At 38.3% G+C, this 17,249-nt stretch overlaps 1 protein-coding gene across 1 annotated transcript; it reads left to right on the top strand.

The window, feature by feature from the left end:
• The first annotated feature begins 3,960 nt into the window (after window positions 1-3,960).
• Window positions 3,961-15,924, top strand: zic2b (zic family member 2 (odd-paired homolog, Drosophila) b). Its single transcript, XM_030156497.1, has 2 exons — window positions 3,961-4,701; window positions 11,977-15,924. The coding sequence occupies exons 1-2, from the start codon at window positions 4,179-4,181 to the stop codon at window positions 12,618-12,620; spliced, it is 1,167 nt and encodes a 388-aa protein (XP_030012357.1). The 5' UTR covers window positions 3,961-4,178; the 3' UTR covers window positions 12,621-15,924.
• Window positions 15,925-17,249: the final 1,325 nt, after the last annotated feature.

The raw sequence follows: 17,249 nt of genomic DNA, 5'->3' as shown, positions 1-17,249 counted from the left end.
CTCGTAATTCTTCTCCACTTTCAGCCGTCCCCATGTTTCAAAAACATCTCCTATACATATCCTTGTTTTTTTTGTTTGTTGTCCTTTTAGGTTTAGTAACATCAAACATTTGCGATCAGAAATGTTCCAAGCTGCAGCTCAGTGGGAACTGGCAACCTGGATGCCCAATACTGACTTGATGATTGGGAGATAGGTGATGCGTGGAGTATCAGACCAAAACACAAAATGACAACACAAACATTACTTGTGGGCTGCCACTTAGCTTTTCAAACTTGAGAATTCTGGCTGGACTGCCACTGTCAGTGATATCAGTATTTGAAATGAACATGATTCCTTAATGTCTGGTGACATTCAGGGCCATTTCATGATTACTTGGAACATATATCTTACATACAACTCTATTTTAAATTAATAGTTTAAAATAGTGGTGCATGTGCTTTGGTGTATCGTAGTGGTGATATGTGGTTATTGTGCATCCAAAAACCGACTTGCATACTGCACCCCACCAAAAAATAATTTCACCAGCCACCACTGGTACCCAGCATTTGATCATTTCTGAATTTCTTTCTGAAGAGATCAGTTTAATTCATCAAAGCAAAATAAATTCAGATTCAGAATACTTTATTAACCTCAGAGCAAATAATAAGTAGCAGGGAAGAAATTATCAATATTAGATAGATAGATAGATAGATAGATAGATAGATAGATAGATAGATAGATAGATAGATAGATAGATAGATAGATAGATAGATAGATAGATAGATAGATAGATAGATAGATAGATAGATAGATAGATAGATAGATAGATAGATAGAAAGCTCTAAATATACAAACATATAGCTCTAATTATATACACTATATTGCCAAAAGTATTTGCTCACCTGCCTTGACTCGCATATGAATTTCAGTGACATCCCATTCCTAGTCTACGGGGTTCAATTTGACGTCGGTCCACCCTTTGCAGCTATAACAGCTTCAACTCTTCTGGGAAGGCTGTCCACAAGGTTTAGGAGTGTGTTCATGGGATTTTTTGACCATTCTTCCAAAAGCGAATTTGTTGGACGCTGATGTTGGACAGAAGGCCTGGCTCTCAGTCTCCGCTCTAATTCATCCCAAAGGTGTTCTATCGGGTTGAGGTCACGACTCTGTGCAGGCCAGTCCAGTTCATCCACACCAGACTCTGTCATCCATGTCTTTATGGACCTTGCTTTGTGCACTGGTGCACAGTCATGTTGGAAGAGGAAGGGGCCAGCTCCAAACTGTTCCCACAAAGTTGGGAGCATGGAATTGTTCAAAATGTCTCGGTATGCTGAAGCATTCACAGTTCCTTTCAGTGGAACTAAGGGGCCAAGCCCAGCTCCTGAAAAACAACCCCACACCATAATCCCCCCTCCACCAAACTTTACACTTGGCACAATGCAGTCCGACAAGTATCGTTCTCCTGGCGACCCCCAAACTCAGACCCGTCCATCAGATTCCCAGATGGAGAAGCGTGATTGGTCACTCCAGAGAACACGCCTCCACTGCTCTAGAGTCCAGTGGTGGCGTGCTTTACACCACTGCATCTGGCGCTTTGCATTGCACTTGGTGATGTATGGCTTGGATGCAGCTGCTCGGCCACGGAAACCCATTCCATGAAGCTCTCTGCGCACTGTTCTTGAGCTAATCTGAAGGCCACATGAAGTTTGGAGGTCTGTAGCGATCGACTCTGCAGAAAGTTGGCGACCTCTTTGCACTATGCGCCTCAGCATCCGCTGACCCCGCTCCGTCAGTTTACGTGGCCTACCACTTTGTGGCTGAGTTGCTGTCGTTCCCAAACACTTCCACTTTCTTATAATACAGCTGACAGTTGACTGTGGGATATTTAGGAGCGAGGAAATTTCACGACTGGATTTGTTGCACAGGTGGCATCCTATCACAGTTCCACGCTGGAATTCACTGAGCTCCTGAGAGCGACCCATTCTTTCACAAATGTTTGTAAAAGCAGGTGCCTAGGTACTTGATTTTATACACCTGTGGCCATGGAAGTGATTGGAACACCTGATTCTGATTATTTGGATGGGTGAGCCAATACTTTTGGCAATATAGTGTATATTTATATATACATATTGAAACATGTTTTTATACTATGTACTTAACAAGTATCAATATGATAAGGGTGCCTCTATGAAACTGGTACCTAAAAGCAGGACAAGATGTAGACTAATGTAATGAAGCAAGTTTGGAAGTACTTTGGGTCTTTTTAAAAAATAAATATAAAAGAAACTGTTTTTCAGATATAACATTTTTTATTTGATGCGCACATACAAAAATCTGCATGTAACATGGTAAAAAGGACACAAAAATTACACGCTAAAATTTTTTCAAATATCTTTTTATTTTCTCACAGGTACATTTTGGGAATCGAAGTAAATATGCAAGGCAGAGTGTTTCACAACAATGGCCGCTGTTGCAAAATCACTCTAAACTGTCCATTCAGAACAAGTACTAGAGACACTCACACCCGTCTGGCCTGGTTACATGTTTAAGGCAGAATTAGATACTCTTTAGTTAAATGTATTAGAAACATCATAATTACAAAAACACCTGAACTTCTTTACAGTAAACTGACTCTTCAGTGACATCCATCAACATTCCACACGTCAGTCAGAGGACAGACGTTTCCTGTTGCCTGCCTGTAGGACGAATCAAATACAGGGTAGTGTGCAATATAGGGCAATGGTGGCATGGAATACATTGCCACAATTTTTAATTTCAGAAATTCAAGCAGTTGGTTTTTCTAAAAGGTTGAGAATTTTCATATTTACCCAAGAATAACTGTCTGAGCTATTGCACATCCTGTAGTGACATCATCTAGACGGTTTGGTTTTTTGTTTGTTGTGGAGCCGTTTTTATTTTTTGTTTCTATTTTTTGTTTATTCATTCTTTTTTTCTGTTGTTATTGGTATTATCATTGTTATTGTAATTGTTTTGTATTGTGTGCTGCTGTTGATTTTTGTGTTGTTGTGTTGAGTGTATGTACATCCTGTTTTTTGAATGAGTTGTGGGAAATTGTGGTGCTTTGTTTTTATGTTGTTGATGACTCCAGGAAGAGTAGCTGCTGTGGTGTGCAGCAGCTAATGGGAATCAAACTAATAAACTAATCTAAACTCGCAATTTGTTTGTGTTTAAATGGGCAGGTTCCACGGTGGTCACGATGGGTTACGCACGAAACCTGGAATTTGACTTCTGATTCATTAAAAACCTCCATGTTTGAATTAGAAAAACCACTAGGATCATCAAATTTAACACAGTGTCTATATTTATAGCGGTATATAAAACCATTTCAAGCCATGTTTTCAAGATCAAATGCACTGACACCTACATAGCTTTTCATGTCCCAATTTTGATCCTATTTTTGGCCCCAATATCTGATTAAAAATTCATTAATTTTAGGATGGCTCAGAGCAAGAGTATATATATTTTTTTGCATTTATCTGAAGTCATCATTAAGTACATCCTGGGGGGAAATGTCTAAATTTCTCTTTTATTGTTGGGTCTAAAAAAGCTGGCAAAGTGCCAGATACAAAAATAAACCCAGTTTCACAAAAAGGCCCATAATTAAAAGAAATATACATAGATAAGTGTGTAAAATATTGCTTTTTTTTTTTTTTTTTTACCTCATGTAAGTGAATTATTCCTGCTTTATTACTTATTTTTATGTGTTCATTGACATAATTTTCATCAGCTTCAATACTCGATAATGTCTGGGCTATCTTTATTACTTTTGTATTGGGCTATTTTTATTACTATTTGCCCCGCATTTTGTTTGTTAGAATCTGGTCACGACACTGGACGAATGTGTTAGTTGACAAATAAGAAAAGGAAAGGAAGGAGAAGTAGAAGGGAAGGAGACGAGGATGCCGCTCCACAGTGTTGGGTCGCAGCCTGCTCTTTTCCTCCGACTCCGTTCACCTCCATTCACACAGTAAATAAAAGCATGGAGGGTCTGACTCTCGGGATCTAACACCGAGCAGCGGGGGGTAAAGACGCCGCTGCATGCGCCTCATCCTCACACCAAAACACTGGGCCGGAAAACAGGACGGTGCCGAGCGGTTTTCTGGTAACATTTAAGCCATTGTAGGGGGAAGTGAGGCTTTTCGCGACTGACTGGAGCGGGGCAGCCCGCCGTACGGAGCATGAAGCGGGCGGCTGTAGTGGCCAGGCACAATGGCCTCGTCTCTCCGCTGGGGAACAACAACTCTGGGGCCTCGAGCATCGTCTCTCCACCGCAGCAGAGAACCGCTAACGTCCCCGCTTCTGCCGACACCGGCGCCGGCGGTGGAGTGGACGGGCTCCTGGATTTCTCCAAAGGCCCCACCGTCAAAACTGAGCTCGTCTGCAAATGGATTGATCGAACTTCCTCGAGACAGAGGCTTGGGCGGACGGCGACATCCGTCTGCGACCAAACTTTCAGCTCCATGCACGAGCTAGTGGACCACGTCACCACCGAGCATGTAGCGGCGGGGCTCGAGACCCTTAGTCATGTCTGCATGTGGGACGAGTGTATGCGCGGTGGAAAGGCGTTTAAAGCCAAATACAAACTCATCAACCACATTCGTGTGCACACTGGGGAAAAACCTTTTTCATGCGCATTTCCCAACTGCGGCAAGATGTTCGCACGCTCCGAGAACCTCAAGATCCACACGCGCACGCATACTGGTAGGGCTGTCATGATACTGTCATTACACACATAGCGCTGTGATAGTGTGGTTCTACTGTTGAAATGCTTGCCATCGATCTTAACAGCTACCTTCTGACAAACAGAGAGTGCAGAGGTTAATAGATATTGTTCCCAGTGTTCTAGGAATCCCCTCCATGTTTACGAGGGCTCGATTCAGTCCCATTCACATTCGCCCTTCGTCGCCCCCTTGTTTCCTAGAGGAATCATGGATCTAATTATATGTCCGGAGTCCTGTTAGGTGAAGGGTAGCAGCACAAAACACCAAACAGTTGGATGACCGCAGAGGACCACATAAGCACTAACCATAGAAAGAAGAATCACAAACTAAATGAACAACCCTCATATCTTTATAAACCCTTATTTATCTATATACGGTAGAACTGCAACGAACTAGTGGCTTTCAGTAGTCGACAGTCATCGACTACAGAAACGAGTAGTCAACTAGTCAGTTTATGAATTGCAATACAAAACAAAAGACACAACGGCTCCTATTTATATTACAGCAATAAAATACATTTTCTTTTCTTTAACAAGAACATTTTGTGTACAATTAGAATGCATAACAATGTCTTCTAAACATTCAGAAACCATATTCAACAAATATTGCAAGAAACAATAAAGGACTTTTTCCCCTTAAACAAAATGCATTTTGTACATAACAATTACAGTGCCTAACAAAGTTTGTTAAACAAATAACTAAATACTTGAGTTGCAATCAGCTCTAAAATAAACATGTTTCCTTTAACAAAAGTACATGATATTACTAATGACCTGTCAACGAATAAATTAGTTGTCAACTAAGTTTGTAGTCAACTATTTGTCAACAGGTCGATGAGTAGTTGCATCCCTCATATGTGTGTGTGTGTGTGTGTGTGTGTGTGTACACCTGTGAGAAGCTCATCATTCAATAGGAGGACATGGCTTGTCAACATTACAAAATATATTTAATCAAAATACTTATTTTAACACAGTATCTTCATAAAATCCTACTCAAAAGTATAATGAATTGAAAAATATATATGCATTATTCATTATTATTTTAATTTATTTATAATCAATCAAAAGGAGCCATGAACCACTAGACAAACACCACATTTCATTTATGCAATTTCAGCATTTACCAGATATAAGTTCATTAATAACAAGTTGTCAAAGGAAATAGATGGATGTGTGATTAGCTCAGTTGTATATGCAGCTGATGGATTTGTCATTAGTTTATAGGATGGGTAATGCACAGTTATTGTCTTATAAAAATATACACTAATAGGCTGCTTAATCTTTTAGTCCCTTTGGAGACTGGGTGATACAACAATGATTATCATGATAAAAGTTTTATATATATTGCCAAATTATTTCCTGAATATATCTTATTTCCTTGGAAATCAGCAGCATTATCATTGTTGCTGTTTTTCATGTCTGGGGTTTATTCTGTTTGCAGTGTTAGATTAGATATAATATGTTTCATGTTTTATTGTTTTGCTTTTTTTATTTAGTTGAGAATTCTTTTTCCATTTTCAGTTTTACCTATTTTGATGATGAAAAAAAAAAACCAAAAACATTTTCTTATAATCATCCTGAATGTCCTACCTCTAGATTTGTGAAATGTGATGCTGTTTGATTAGTGTTTGCTATATTTTAATCATAAAGAGTTTCCAACCACAAAAACCCATCTCGTTAAATTCTTCTCATATTGCTGAATAAGAGTAAGTCAGATAGGACTCATGCCCTGTTTTAATTTCATGTTGTGAAACACAGCAAACAAAATAAGCACTAAATAGCAAAGTCAGAGCCTACAGGTGCGTTCTTGTTGCACCTTGTGTCTTTTATGTCTTTTTCATCTTGTTGCATCTTGTATGAATTACTTAGACACATAAATAACCATCCAATTTCTTCATTAGGACCGAAAATCAGTCTTTAAACTGAAAAGAATTATAATGGTTTGAGTTTATTGTGATAATTATTGATGCTGGTTCATGAGAAGAAAAGGATATAAATATATAAATATATGTGTGTGTGTGTGTATATCTACACACACACACACACACACACACACACACATATAAGCTATAAGCTTACATTTTCCGTTACTCATAAGTTAGTTGTGAAGACATCAGAAGGTTCTTTTTGATTTATATATGATTTATTTTCTGTCAGAGGTTGAACATGACAGATGTGCTGAAGAACATTATACAACTGTTTCCGATAAATAAAATAGGTACATATATTTACAACTAAGCTAAAAGTCTTAACAGCAGGCAAAAGTTTTCAAGTTTTAAAAAAGAACACAAACGTAATATATATTGCAGCCCTTTGCTAAAATCATTTATTTTTTTCCTCATTAATGTGCACACAGCACCCCATTTTGAAAGAAAAGAAGTTTTCAGACCCTTTGCTCAGTTTTGAGTATGAGCACCCTTTTGAGCTAATACAGCCATGAGTCTTCTTGGGAATGATGTAACAAGGTTTTCACACCTAGATTTGGGGATCCCCTACCATTCATCCTTGCAGATTCTCTCCAGTTCTGTCAGGTTGGATGGTGAATGTTGGTGGACAGCCATTTTCAGGTGTCCAGAGATTTTCAATTGGGATTAAGTCAGTGCTCTGGCTGGGTCATTCAAGAACAGTCACGGAGTTGTTCCAAAGCCACTCCTTAGTTATTTTAGCTGTGTGCTTGGGGTCATTGTCTTGTTGGAAGGTGAACCTTCGGTCCAGTCTGAGGTCCAGAGCACTCTGGAAATGTTTTTTCTCCAGGATATCTCTGTACTTGAACACATTCATCTTTCCTTCATTTGCAACCAGTCGTCCTGTCCCTGCAGCTGAAAACACCCCCACAGCATGATGCTGCCACCACCAAGCTTCACTGTTGGGATTGCAGTGGGTAGGTGATGAGCAGTGTCTGGTTTTCTCCACACATACCACTTAGATTGAAGGCCAAAAAGTTCAATCTTGGTCTCATTAGATCAGAGAATCCTATTTCTCATAGTCTGGGAGTCCTTCGTGTGTTTTTTGGCCAACTCTGTGTGGGCTTTCATGGGTCTTGCACTGAGGAGAGGCTTCTGTCAGGCCACTCTGCCATGAAGCCCTGATTGGTGGTGGAGGGCTGCAGTGATGGTTGACTTTCTACAACTTTCTCTCATCTTCCCTCTGCTCTGCACTGTTCTTCTTTACCTCTCTCACCAAGCCCCCCCCCCCCCCCCCCCCCCCCCCCCCCCCCCCCCCCCCCCCCCCCCCCCCCCATTGCTCAGTTTGGCTGGGCACCCAGCTCTAGGAAGAGTTCTGGACGTCCCAAACATCTTCCATTTAAGGATTATGTACGCCACTGTGCTCTTAGGAACCTTAAGTGCAGCAGAAATTCTCTTGTAACCTTGGCCAGATGTGTGCCTTGCCACAATTCTGTCTCTGAGTTCTTTGGGCAGTTCCTTCATCAGGATTCTCATTTGCTCTGACATGCACTGTTAGCTGTAAGGTCTTATATAGACAGATGTGTGCTTTTCCTAATCAAGTCCAATCAATTTAATTAAACACAACTGGACTCCTATGAAAGTGTAGAACCATCTCAAAGATGATCAGAAGAAATAGACAGCACCTGAGTTAAATATACGAGTGTCACAGCAAAGAGTCTGAATACTTATGGCCATGTGATAGTTCAGTTTTTCTTTTTTAATAAATCTCCAAGAATGTCTACATTTTTGTTTTTTGCTGTCAAAACAGGGTGCATTAATGAGGAAAAAAATAGCTTAATTAATTTTATCAAATGGCTGCTATATAAGAAAGAATGAAACATTTAACGGAGCATGAATACTTTCTGTACCCACTGTATAATCATGATAACAGTTTTGGCTTACACTATACTGTACTAGTGACTTAAAATGAGCAGAAAAACAATAGCATCAAGAACTGTTTGTGATTAAAATTTCTATCTTTAAATTTTCTGTTTCCTGATTCTACAACATATTTGGCTTTAATGGAGATAATGTGCCACATTTCTTGCTCAGTTACAATATCAAATAAATCATTTAAATGTGTGTACAGTTTAAGGGGAATTTGAGAGTATCTAATTTGAGGTATGAAATATAACATTCATAATTCTGTTATTGTGTAATTGTGTTATCATTAGTGAACTATGGTGTGTTTCTACTGTAGACCATAACAGAGTAATTATTTGTTATTCCCCCATCATGTAATGCTGCGGGATAAAGCATCAATCAGTTTATATGTCATTTGTTTCTTGAGCAAATCTGGAAATATTTTCAGAAAATTTGGCACAGTTCATCAGTGTTATATGCTGATAAAAGTTTAAGTGATAATTTTACAACCGTCCAGCCACAGGGGTGTGCTACAATAAATATAAACATGAGCACTATTATACATAATACTAGACATTGCTTTATGCTTATGTCACCTTAGCCATAGGTGTGTGAATGTGAGAGTGAATGGTAATTTATGTGATGAACTGATAACACATCCAGGGTTCAGAGTGCTGGTTGAACATCAGTAGCTGGGTTAGACTCTAGCATGTCCACAACCCTTGACACTTTCCTTGACTTTCCTTTCTGTTGATAAGGGCCACAGCCAATTTGGAGGAATCACAAAATACTTTTAGAGCTGCAGCTAAAATGCTTCTTGATTCAGTGTATGTGTGTTTGTAGAGCATTGCTTTTTTGTTTTGAGAAAGATGTAGAAAACTTGTTTCTTTTGAGTCCTTTGGAATTGGTGACTTTATTCAAAAATGTACAACTGGAAATAATTAAATCTACTTCCATGCCCATGAACAAATCACATTTCTAGAAAGGTAGGGACATTTATTAAAATACAATAAAAACTAAAATCTGGTTATTCAGTTACAGTTATTCAGATTAATTGATTGATTGTTTCAGGTTAAATATTTTATTCACCAAACTTGCTACTGTTTATTATCATGTGTTGAGGTGGTTTTGTCATCTGTAAGTGTAGTCGATCATGCTGATAGAAAGAGAAAACCACTTGATATTTTTTCAGTAAACTACTTGGAAAACTTCAGGGCCAGGGGAATATGTCATCCTCTGATGCCTCTTTTTCTCTTTTAATAGAAAATGGCATCCAAAGTAAAGGTGCATTACTATCACCTACTACAATTGAATTCTATCTCTGTTTTTCATGTTTTTAGTGGAAAATAGTCTGGTTTTAATTGACATTAAAAGAGTCTGGTTTGTATGTACTTCAGTCTGTAGCCTTCTCAGTGGCTTTATTCCTCTGTAATATGATTAGAAGTTCCTTAATTTATTATTGTAACAACTCTAATGCCAGTCTCAGAAGTTGTCACTTGTGATAAAAGAATGTATATAAGATAAGATATGACTATTTATCCCACTGTGGGGAAATTTCAGTTAACAGCAGCAGCATACAATGAGCAAGTGCAGAGAAAAAGACCACAAACTAGTGAAAAATGAAATATAAAGAGAAAAATAAGCCATTTGGTATTCGTATAAATATTTATATAAATCTAGAATTAGAATTAAAATTAAGTATTATTTACATTGCAGTTGCACATGCACATGGTACGAAGAGGGGGTTTACTGAGAACTGTCATGTAGACATGATGGATGTTCTTGGCGACTGTCTAACAAAATTCATGTCGACGAGCGGCTGAACTGGGGGAAATTGCCCGATGCGCCTCAGTCCAAAGAGCAGTCCAAGGTTCCTTTATTTTGTAGCACGAAATCTTGAGACATCCAAGCATTAAAACGTCTTGCGATTTAGTTCATTGGCGTTTAGGTAATTCATAACAGCTAAATATACTTAAAAGGACAAAACAAAAAGAGGACAGCAAAAAGTAAGCTTCGCCCCATCACCAGTGGCAGCACCAAGGGGGGGCATGGGGGGGCAAATGCCCCCCCCAGTCACAACCTTTGCCCCCCCATTTGCCCCCCCACCCAGATTTGGGCAAATCTTTGGGAAAATTCGGGCAACAAAGAAATATTAAAAATCCGTCAATGAAAGCGTACATAACACATTTTGATACACTTATAATACAACCAAGCAGACAGTCCCCCCCGCCCCCCCACCCATGCACGCATCTATAGAGGATTCTCTCAAAGGCCAGCTGGTCACTGTCCAAAGCCCCACTAGAGAAATATGTGAAAGTAGATTGTACCTGTACCTAAAAAATCATAACAGAAAGTCTGAGTTGTTCATGCTGTAGTTTTTAACAAATACCTTGAATAAATTAAGTATTACCTGATTTTACCTAAAACTGCCCTCTATATAAAGTGTAACGTGTGTGTGTGTGTGTGTATACATATATATATCTATATATATCTATATATATATATATATATATCTATATATATATATATATATATATATATATACATATAGTAAAGCGCAAAATGTTAATTTCACGCTATGCGCAAAATTTTTTTGTCTGCCCCCCCAACATTTTCTTTGCCCTCCAGTTGCCCCCCACTTTTAAAATCCTGGTGCCGCCACTGCTCATCACACATCACAAATTGCTACTGTTACCAACACCACGTGATCCAATTAAAATGCGTCATTACGTAGCTGCTACATCACCGAGCCTTTGTCTGTCTCCTATAGATGTGCTAGTATAAAGATCCTTAATGTCCAAACTCATACAACAGCTCTGTTATTCATAAAAAAACATTTTTTCTAACATACATGCACAGCACAGTCCATCGCTTGTCACCTAGACATCATTAATGTATCATCTATATACAGTAGAACTGCAATTAATGACTATTTTAATAGGCAACAGTCATCAACTACTGTAATGACTAGTCATATTATGAACTGCAAAAAAACCCAAAAACAATAATAGCAATAAAATAATGTTTTAGTGCACAGCAATTTGAATGCATAAAAAAATTTGTTCAGCAAACATTCAGTTCAATATTTAATATTCAACAAATATTGCAGCAGCAATAAAATACATTTTTCCCCTAAACAAAAGTACATTTTGTGCATAACAATTACAGTGCCTAATAAAGTTCTTTAAACAAGCAAATAAATGCTCAAGAGTTGCAAATGGCAAAGAAATAAACATTTTTCCTTAAACAAAACTGCATGACATCACTAATGGGCTGTCGACTACTAGATTAGTCATAGCTATTCACTATTTGTCAACTAGGTGACTTGTTGTTTCAGCTCTGTTTTTTGAATACTGAGTTGATATGTCACTTCAAGTATGTATTTTGATGATAACCTTGTTATATACAGTGGTAACAGTGAGTGACTTTATTGTTGTTTTTAAACAGGTGAGAAGCCTTTTCAGTGTGAATTTTGTGAGCGAAGGTTTGCCAATAGCAGCGACCGGAAGAAGCACTCACAGGTCCACACCGCTTCAAAACCCTACGACTGCAAGGCACTGGGCTGCACCAAGTCCTACACCCACCCTAGCTCCCTGCGCAAACACATGAAGGTTCACGTCAAGTCATCACCTACCTCTGAACTCCAGGACACGTATGACTCTCTCCCTCATCAACACCAACAACCTCATCAGGCTCTGCTTGAGCCACTTGACCTTAAAATGAACCGCCTCTCTCCATCTCTTGCCAGTAGAACCATTCATTTTCCTCTACTGTCCGGTCATGAGTTAGATATAAACTCAGCCAGTGAGGAAGACCATAAGCTGCTGCTACGGAGTTCTTCTCCCATGGCAGTACCTCTGGACCTTTCTCTGTCAGGCCTGAAGAACCAGCTGACCCAGCAGCAACAGAATCAACAACAGAGCACCAGGACCCCACGCCGGAGTCAGCGTTCAGTCAACCCAGCATTACCTCAGTTGTCTAATATTAAGGAGTGGTATGTTTGTACTAGGACTACAGCACCCCACTTCCCTCTGCTTCACCCAGACCACATCAAATCAGAACCTAGTGATGATGAGGAGTATGTCACGTAGGATGGCGGGACTGAATGACTTGGATGTGAGGGAAAAGACCTCCATCATGAGAAGATGCAGCTCTGTAATTTTCTGCATCAGTGGCCCTTCCAAGATAGATAAAGCTGTGATCAGATAAGAGGCTTATTTTCACCTGTTCACATGCAAAACCCAGCTCAGAGATGGTTGGTACTTGTGGACCCAGACTAAAGGCTCAATCTAAGCCAAAAGGGCCAAAAGGAATCACATCATACATATGGTGAAAATATAGTCAGTGTTAGCTAGCCACACAGAACTAACAAAAAGGAATAACACTGGGCAAATGGATAACACCTTACTGATGAGCGCTCTGCTGGCTGTTGAAGAATAGGATGAGGATGTTTGTATAATGTTGACCTTTGAGATTACTGATCAATCCAACCATTTATCTAAGACCTCCACCTACATTCAAGATTTTCAAGGGCTAAATTGACACTGATATAAACTGTTAAACAGAGCTTGTGGTAGCAGTGTACACATGGCCACACAGCAGATCCAAAACGTCAGGCACATTATGTTTGAAAAAGTATATATCTATTAAAGGACAACTTTGTTTTTTAACCTGTTTTATTTCTTATAAAAGTGAGTATTTGTTCTCTATAAATCGAGCTACTTTTGCTATCACCACCTGCATTGTAGATATTCAGAGAGACAAGGATCCACCTGAATGAGCCCTCTGCAGTGTTCAAAGTGTATATGATTTCACTCAAATCATTGTCTTGTCTGTAGTCATAAGTCAGAATGAAAGTAAACAGCTCCTATAGCCCTTTTATGACCATTATGGCTTGTGTTAGGCTTTTCCCAGTGTCTAATGGATGTTTATGCTTACATCTACATTATTAGGTTTTCATTTCAGTTTGGGTTTGGTAAACCTAATAATCTCATCCACACAAAATTTTTAGTTGTGTTCCCGTAGTAATCTCTAACATACCTGCAATGCTTATCACATGACAAGGAGAGCTGATGACACTGCCGGACACAGGAATTGTGGCAAATCACTTGAATAGCATATTTCTTCAGCGGTATCATGACAAAAAAGTATCATGATTTTAACTGCACAACAGCTACAGGAAGAAATGTCCAGGACAGAGCCACTTATAATTTGTCATCTGAGTTGAGTTAATTAGGTTGTGGTCAAGGCTGATTTGTTTTCTTGGCAAAAGGTGACAAATCAGGGAAGATGACATAGTTGCTGATAACACTGGTATACAACCAAAATGCCTCCAGAATGAGTACTGAAACTTCACCAAATTCTGGTCACTAATAAAGGAAAAAAAACTGTTAAAACTGCTTGTTGGCTATAGTTTTCAAAATCAAAATTTAATGAGTAGTTTGGTAGTACTCAAAAGGCATGTTTATCTGTATTCCACCAGTTCTACTTCAAAACTGTGTACTCATACAGATGTTCATTAGCGACACATTGATTCTTCACATTTCTTCTAGTGTAAGATTTACGAATCTATTATATTAATAGACATAAGCACTGTATCATATATCTTGTAAAGATGAGCCAACCACTACTTTTGTCACTTGTTTTCTAATTCATTTTATCAAACTATGTAAGATTTGGCACATTTTATCTTTGAAGTGGTAATTTCCAAAAATGGTAGACCAGTGTAAGACCCGGTCAGGCTTTTTTAAGTACCCTGAAACACTGGAGTAGTGTAGGCACTAGGTGGAATCAGAACAAAAATCATACAACAAAACAAAAAATACATATAGTGAGAAAGTTTATGTACATCTGGTCAGATCCAAGACACTCCTTCCAACACTTTTCCTCAAAGCCACAGCTGTTCCTTTAGCCAGCCGTCTGGTGCAGGCATCCAGGTAAGGCTTTTACGGGCTGCAGATATCCACTGTTAAATGTAGGTGCTATATTGTATGAGCCCTGGAAGGTAGACAATGGCCTCAATAGCCAATCCAGAGGACTAATAAATATAAATGCATGGTGCTGCTGCTGGCAGGCGTTCTGAGACACTTAATACAGATTCATCATAAATGTAGTTAAGATTTCCTGTATTTTTCCTGTTGTCACAAGCCGTAATATCTGCTGTGACAGAAATATATTTTTTGAGTGAAATCATGTTGAATTTGAGTGCTTGGGTCATTATAATTTTCCTTGAATTCCTAATATGTAGGGAATGATAGCAAAGTTGACATGACCTATAAAACCACTTCTATGGGAAATACAATATGGAAAAAAATTTGCTGATCCTTGAAGGCCTCAGTATACTTTAAATGAAGACTATGTCAAAAGGAATGTGTGTCTGTGGCTGTTCAGAATGGCCAGAAATGGGGCTGGGGTCTGTAGTCATCAGAGACTGATGTAAAGAATACCAAACCAGTTGTGCACACACTTCAGTTTATACTACAGTTATTATTGCACACCTGCCTAAAGTGGACCTGACCAGTTATAACATGTTAGGCAATCTAAAAAGCACTTTGTTTGAAGCATGCTGAAGCCTTTACTAACAACCAATAGGTCATAATGTGTTCAGAAGCGTTTAGTGACCATGTTTAATCCAGCCCAGCAGCCAGTTGAAACACTGCAGAGTGTGATTCTTCTTTGTACTGATCATTAAGTGTTTTCTTAATGGAATAGTTCAGCATTTTGGGACATATGCTCATTCACCAAGTGTGACATTACTGATACCAAGTTCATAAGTGTATGGTGAATATGAAGCTGATACAAGAGGCTGGTTCAGTTGGAAAATAATTTGACTTGAATCAAAAGAACCCACTTTGCCAAGGGACACTGCATCATATCTCATTTGAGTCAGATATTTTAGCTTCTTTGTCAGATCATTTCTCAGTTTGCATCTGGGATTTTCCTGCTGCTTTGCAGTGGGAAAGTCAAGGTGATCATTGAAGGACTTAGCGTAATTAATTCAGCATACTGTACCTATTTTGGTAAGCAGATCCTTTTTTTTAATCTGCTGCTATTTTGTTATGCTCAGCGAAGAGGCCGCTGGTCGCTTTGTATTTCAGTAAAATATGAGCATGGTATCAAACTTCTTATGTCACGTGGGGTTAAAAAGCATGTCCCACAATGTCACACTATTCCTTTAACATCTTTAACCTTATGGACCTTGCAGGTGAATCACCTGTATCAGTTTACAACCTACTTATATTTTAATAAAGACCCTAGGGTTACAGGAGTTTTCATGTTATATTAGGTCTGTCACTTTTATTCAACATTCAAGGCTACCTTTTGAATGTGGGCAAAAATGTAATATTAAATTCATATAAATGTGTCTGAATAAAACATTTTATTGTTTAAAAACAACAGACCATGGTATGTAATCCAGCTGAGTTGTTTGTGAAATGCATTACAATGTTTTGTCTTGACTTATTTGTTACCCTGTTGTTCAAACAATCCAAGTTTATTCTTTTACATTCAAGGGTTCTTCAAGTTGTGCTGAAGAGAAGATCAACATGCCAAATCACTGAGAAGTATTACAGCATACTTTCAACCTTGCAAATAAAGGTTAAAGGTTAAGTCACTTTATTATCCCTGCAGGGAAATTCAGTCTTTGTATTTTCAGGGTTCCTGCAGGGTCTTAAAAAGTCTTAAAAGTATTGAATTTACAAATCTGCTTTTAATACCTTAAAAAGCCTTTAAAAGTATTCAATTTGATATGGTAGGTCTTAAGTTATGTTGCCATAAATGTATTCTCTGTGCTGTGTTTAAATGTGTTGTTAAAAGTCCAAGCTGCAAAGAATGTATTGTTAGTCTACTTAGTTCCACTTGTTCCAACCTGTCAATTTATACTGAAATTAGGAACCGATTACTGCTAACTTTGCAGTCTTTGGTGAGAAATGACTTGGAACGGAGGGAATCAAGGCTTTGGGGTAAATAAGTAAATTTTTCTAAATTCTAGAAGTCACAAATTTTTGCCACGATGGCGATGAAATGGGCATTAAATTCTGCTCTAAATAGTCTTAAAAAGGTCTTAAAAAGTCTTGAATTTAAATTGTAGAAACCTGTAGGAACCCTGATTTTACCCATCCACTTTAGCAATTAGCATTAGCGCAATAATTAATAGATTTCTTGCTCAAATCAATTTTTTTGTGTGGCTGTTCACATTATTTTTAATTCAGTAGATATCAGACTCCAATGTGAACTGACTTACATGCACAACAGCAGTGTTTAGATGATGTCCTTCAGTAAAAGTACTAATCCACACTGAAAATACTTAAGTATCAGTAGAAGTTCTGCATTCAGAACTTTATTTTTATATAACAGCATTTAAGTAGTACTAAGTAGTGATTGTGCAGTAAAATGGATCCTGTCAGTGTTTTACTGTTACTTACACAGGATGTTTTTGCCTCATGTTTGTCCCATATTCATGTGTATGTTGTATTTTTATTGCTGTGTATGTTTAAGGTTGAGTTCATTTTATGACTTTATGTGAGTGACTTTCTCCATTGCAGAGATATGACAAATATTGAATCTAGAGTGACGTAAAAGTTGCCTGAGGTCAATCAGGTCATATTGCAAAAAAACAGTATTTGATTTAGGACTATTACAAGTGGCCTGGATGGGATCATTACCGGAAAAAAAAAAAAAAAAAAAAAAAAAAAAAAAAAATATATATATATATATATATA

This window comes from Sphaeramia orbicularis, chromosome 15 (assembly GCF_902148855.1).
Source record: "Sphaeramia orbicularis chromosome 15, fSphaOr1.1, whole genome shotgun sequence".
Classification (NCBI taxonomy): Eukaryota; Metazoa; Chordata; class Actinopteri; order Kurtiformes; family Apogonidae; genus Sphaeramia; species Sphaeramia orbicularis.
The sequence above is the reverse complement of the archived record's forward strand: the minus strand, read 5'-3'. Positions and strand labels throughout refer to the sequence as shown.

Bases quoted from the DNA above. Each gene is read 5' to 3' on its own strand.
- zic2b (XM_030156497.1), top strand. From the start codon at position 4,179: ATGAAGCGGGCGGCTGTAGTGGCCAGGCACAATGGCCTCGTCTCTCCG. The intron at 4,702-11,976 runs GTAGGGCTGTCA...GTTTTTAAACAG, and splicing joins CCACACGCGCACGCATACTG to GTGAGAAGCCTTTTCAGTGT.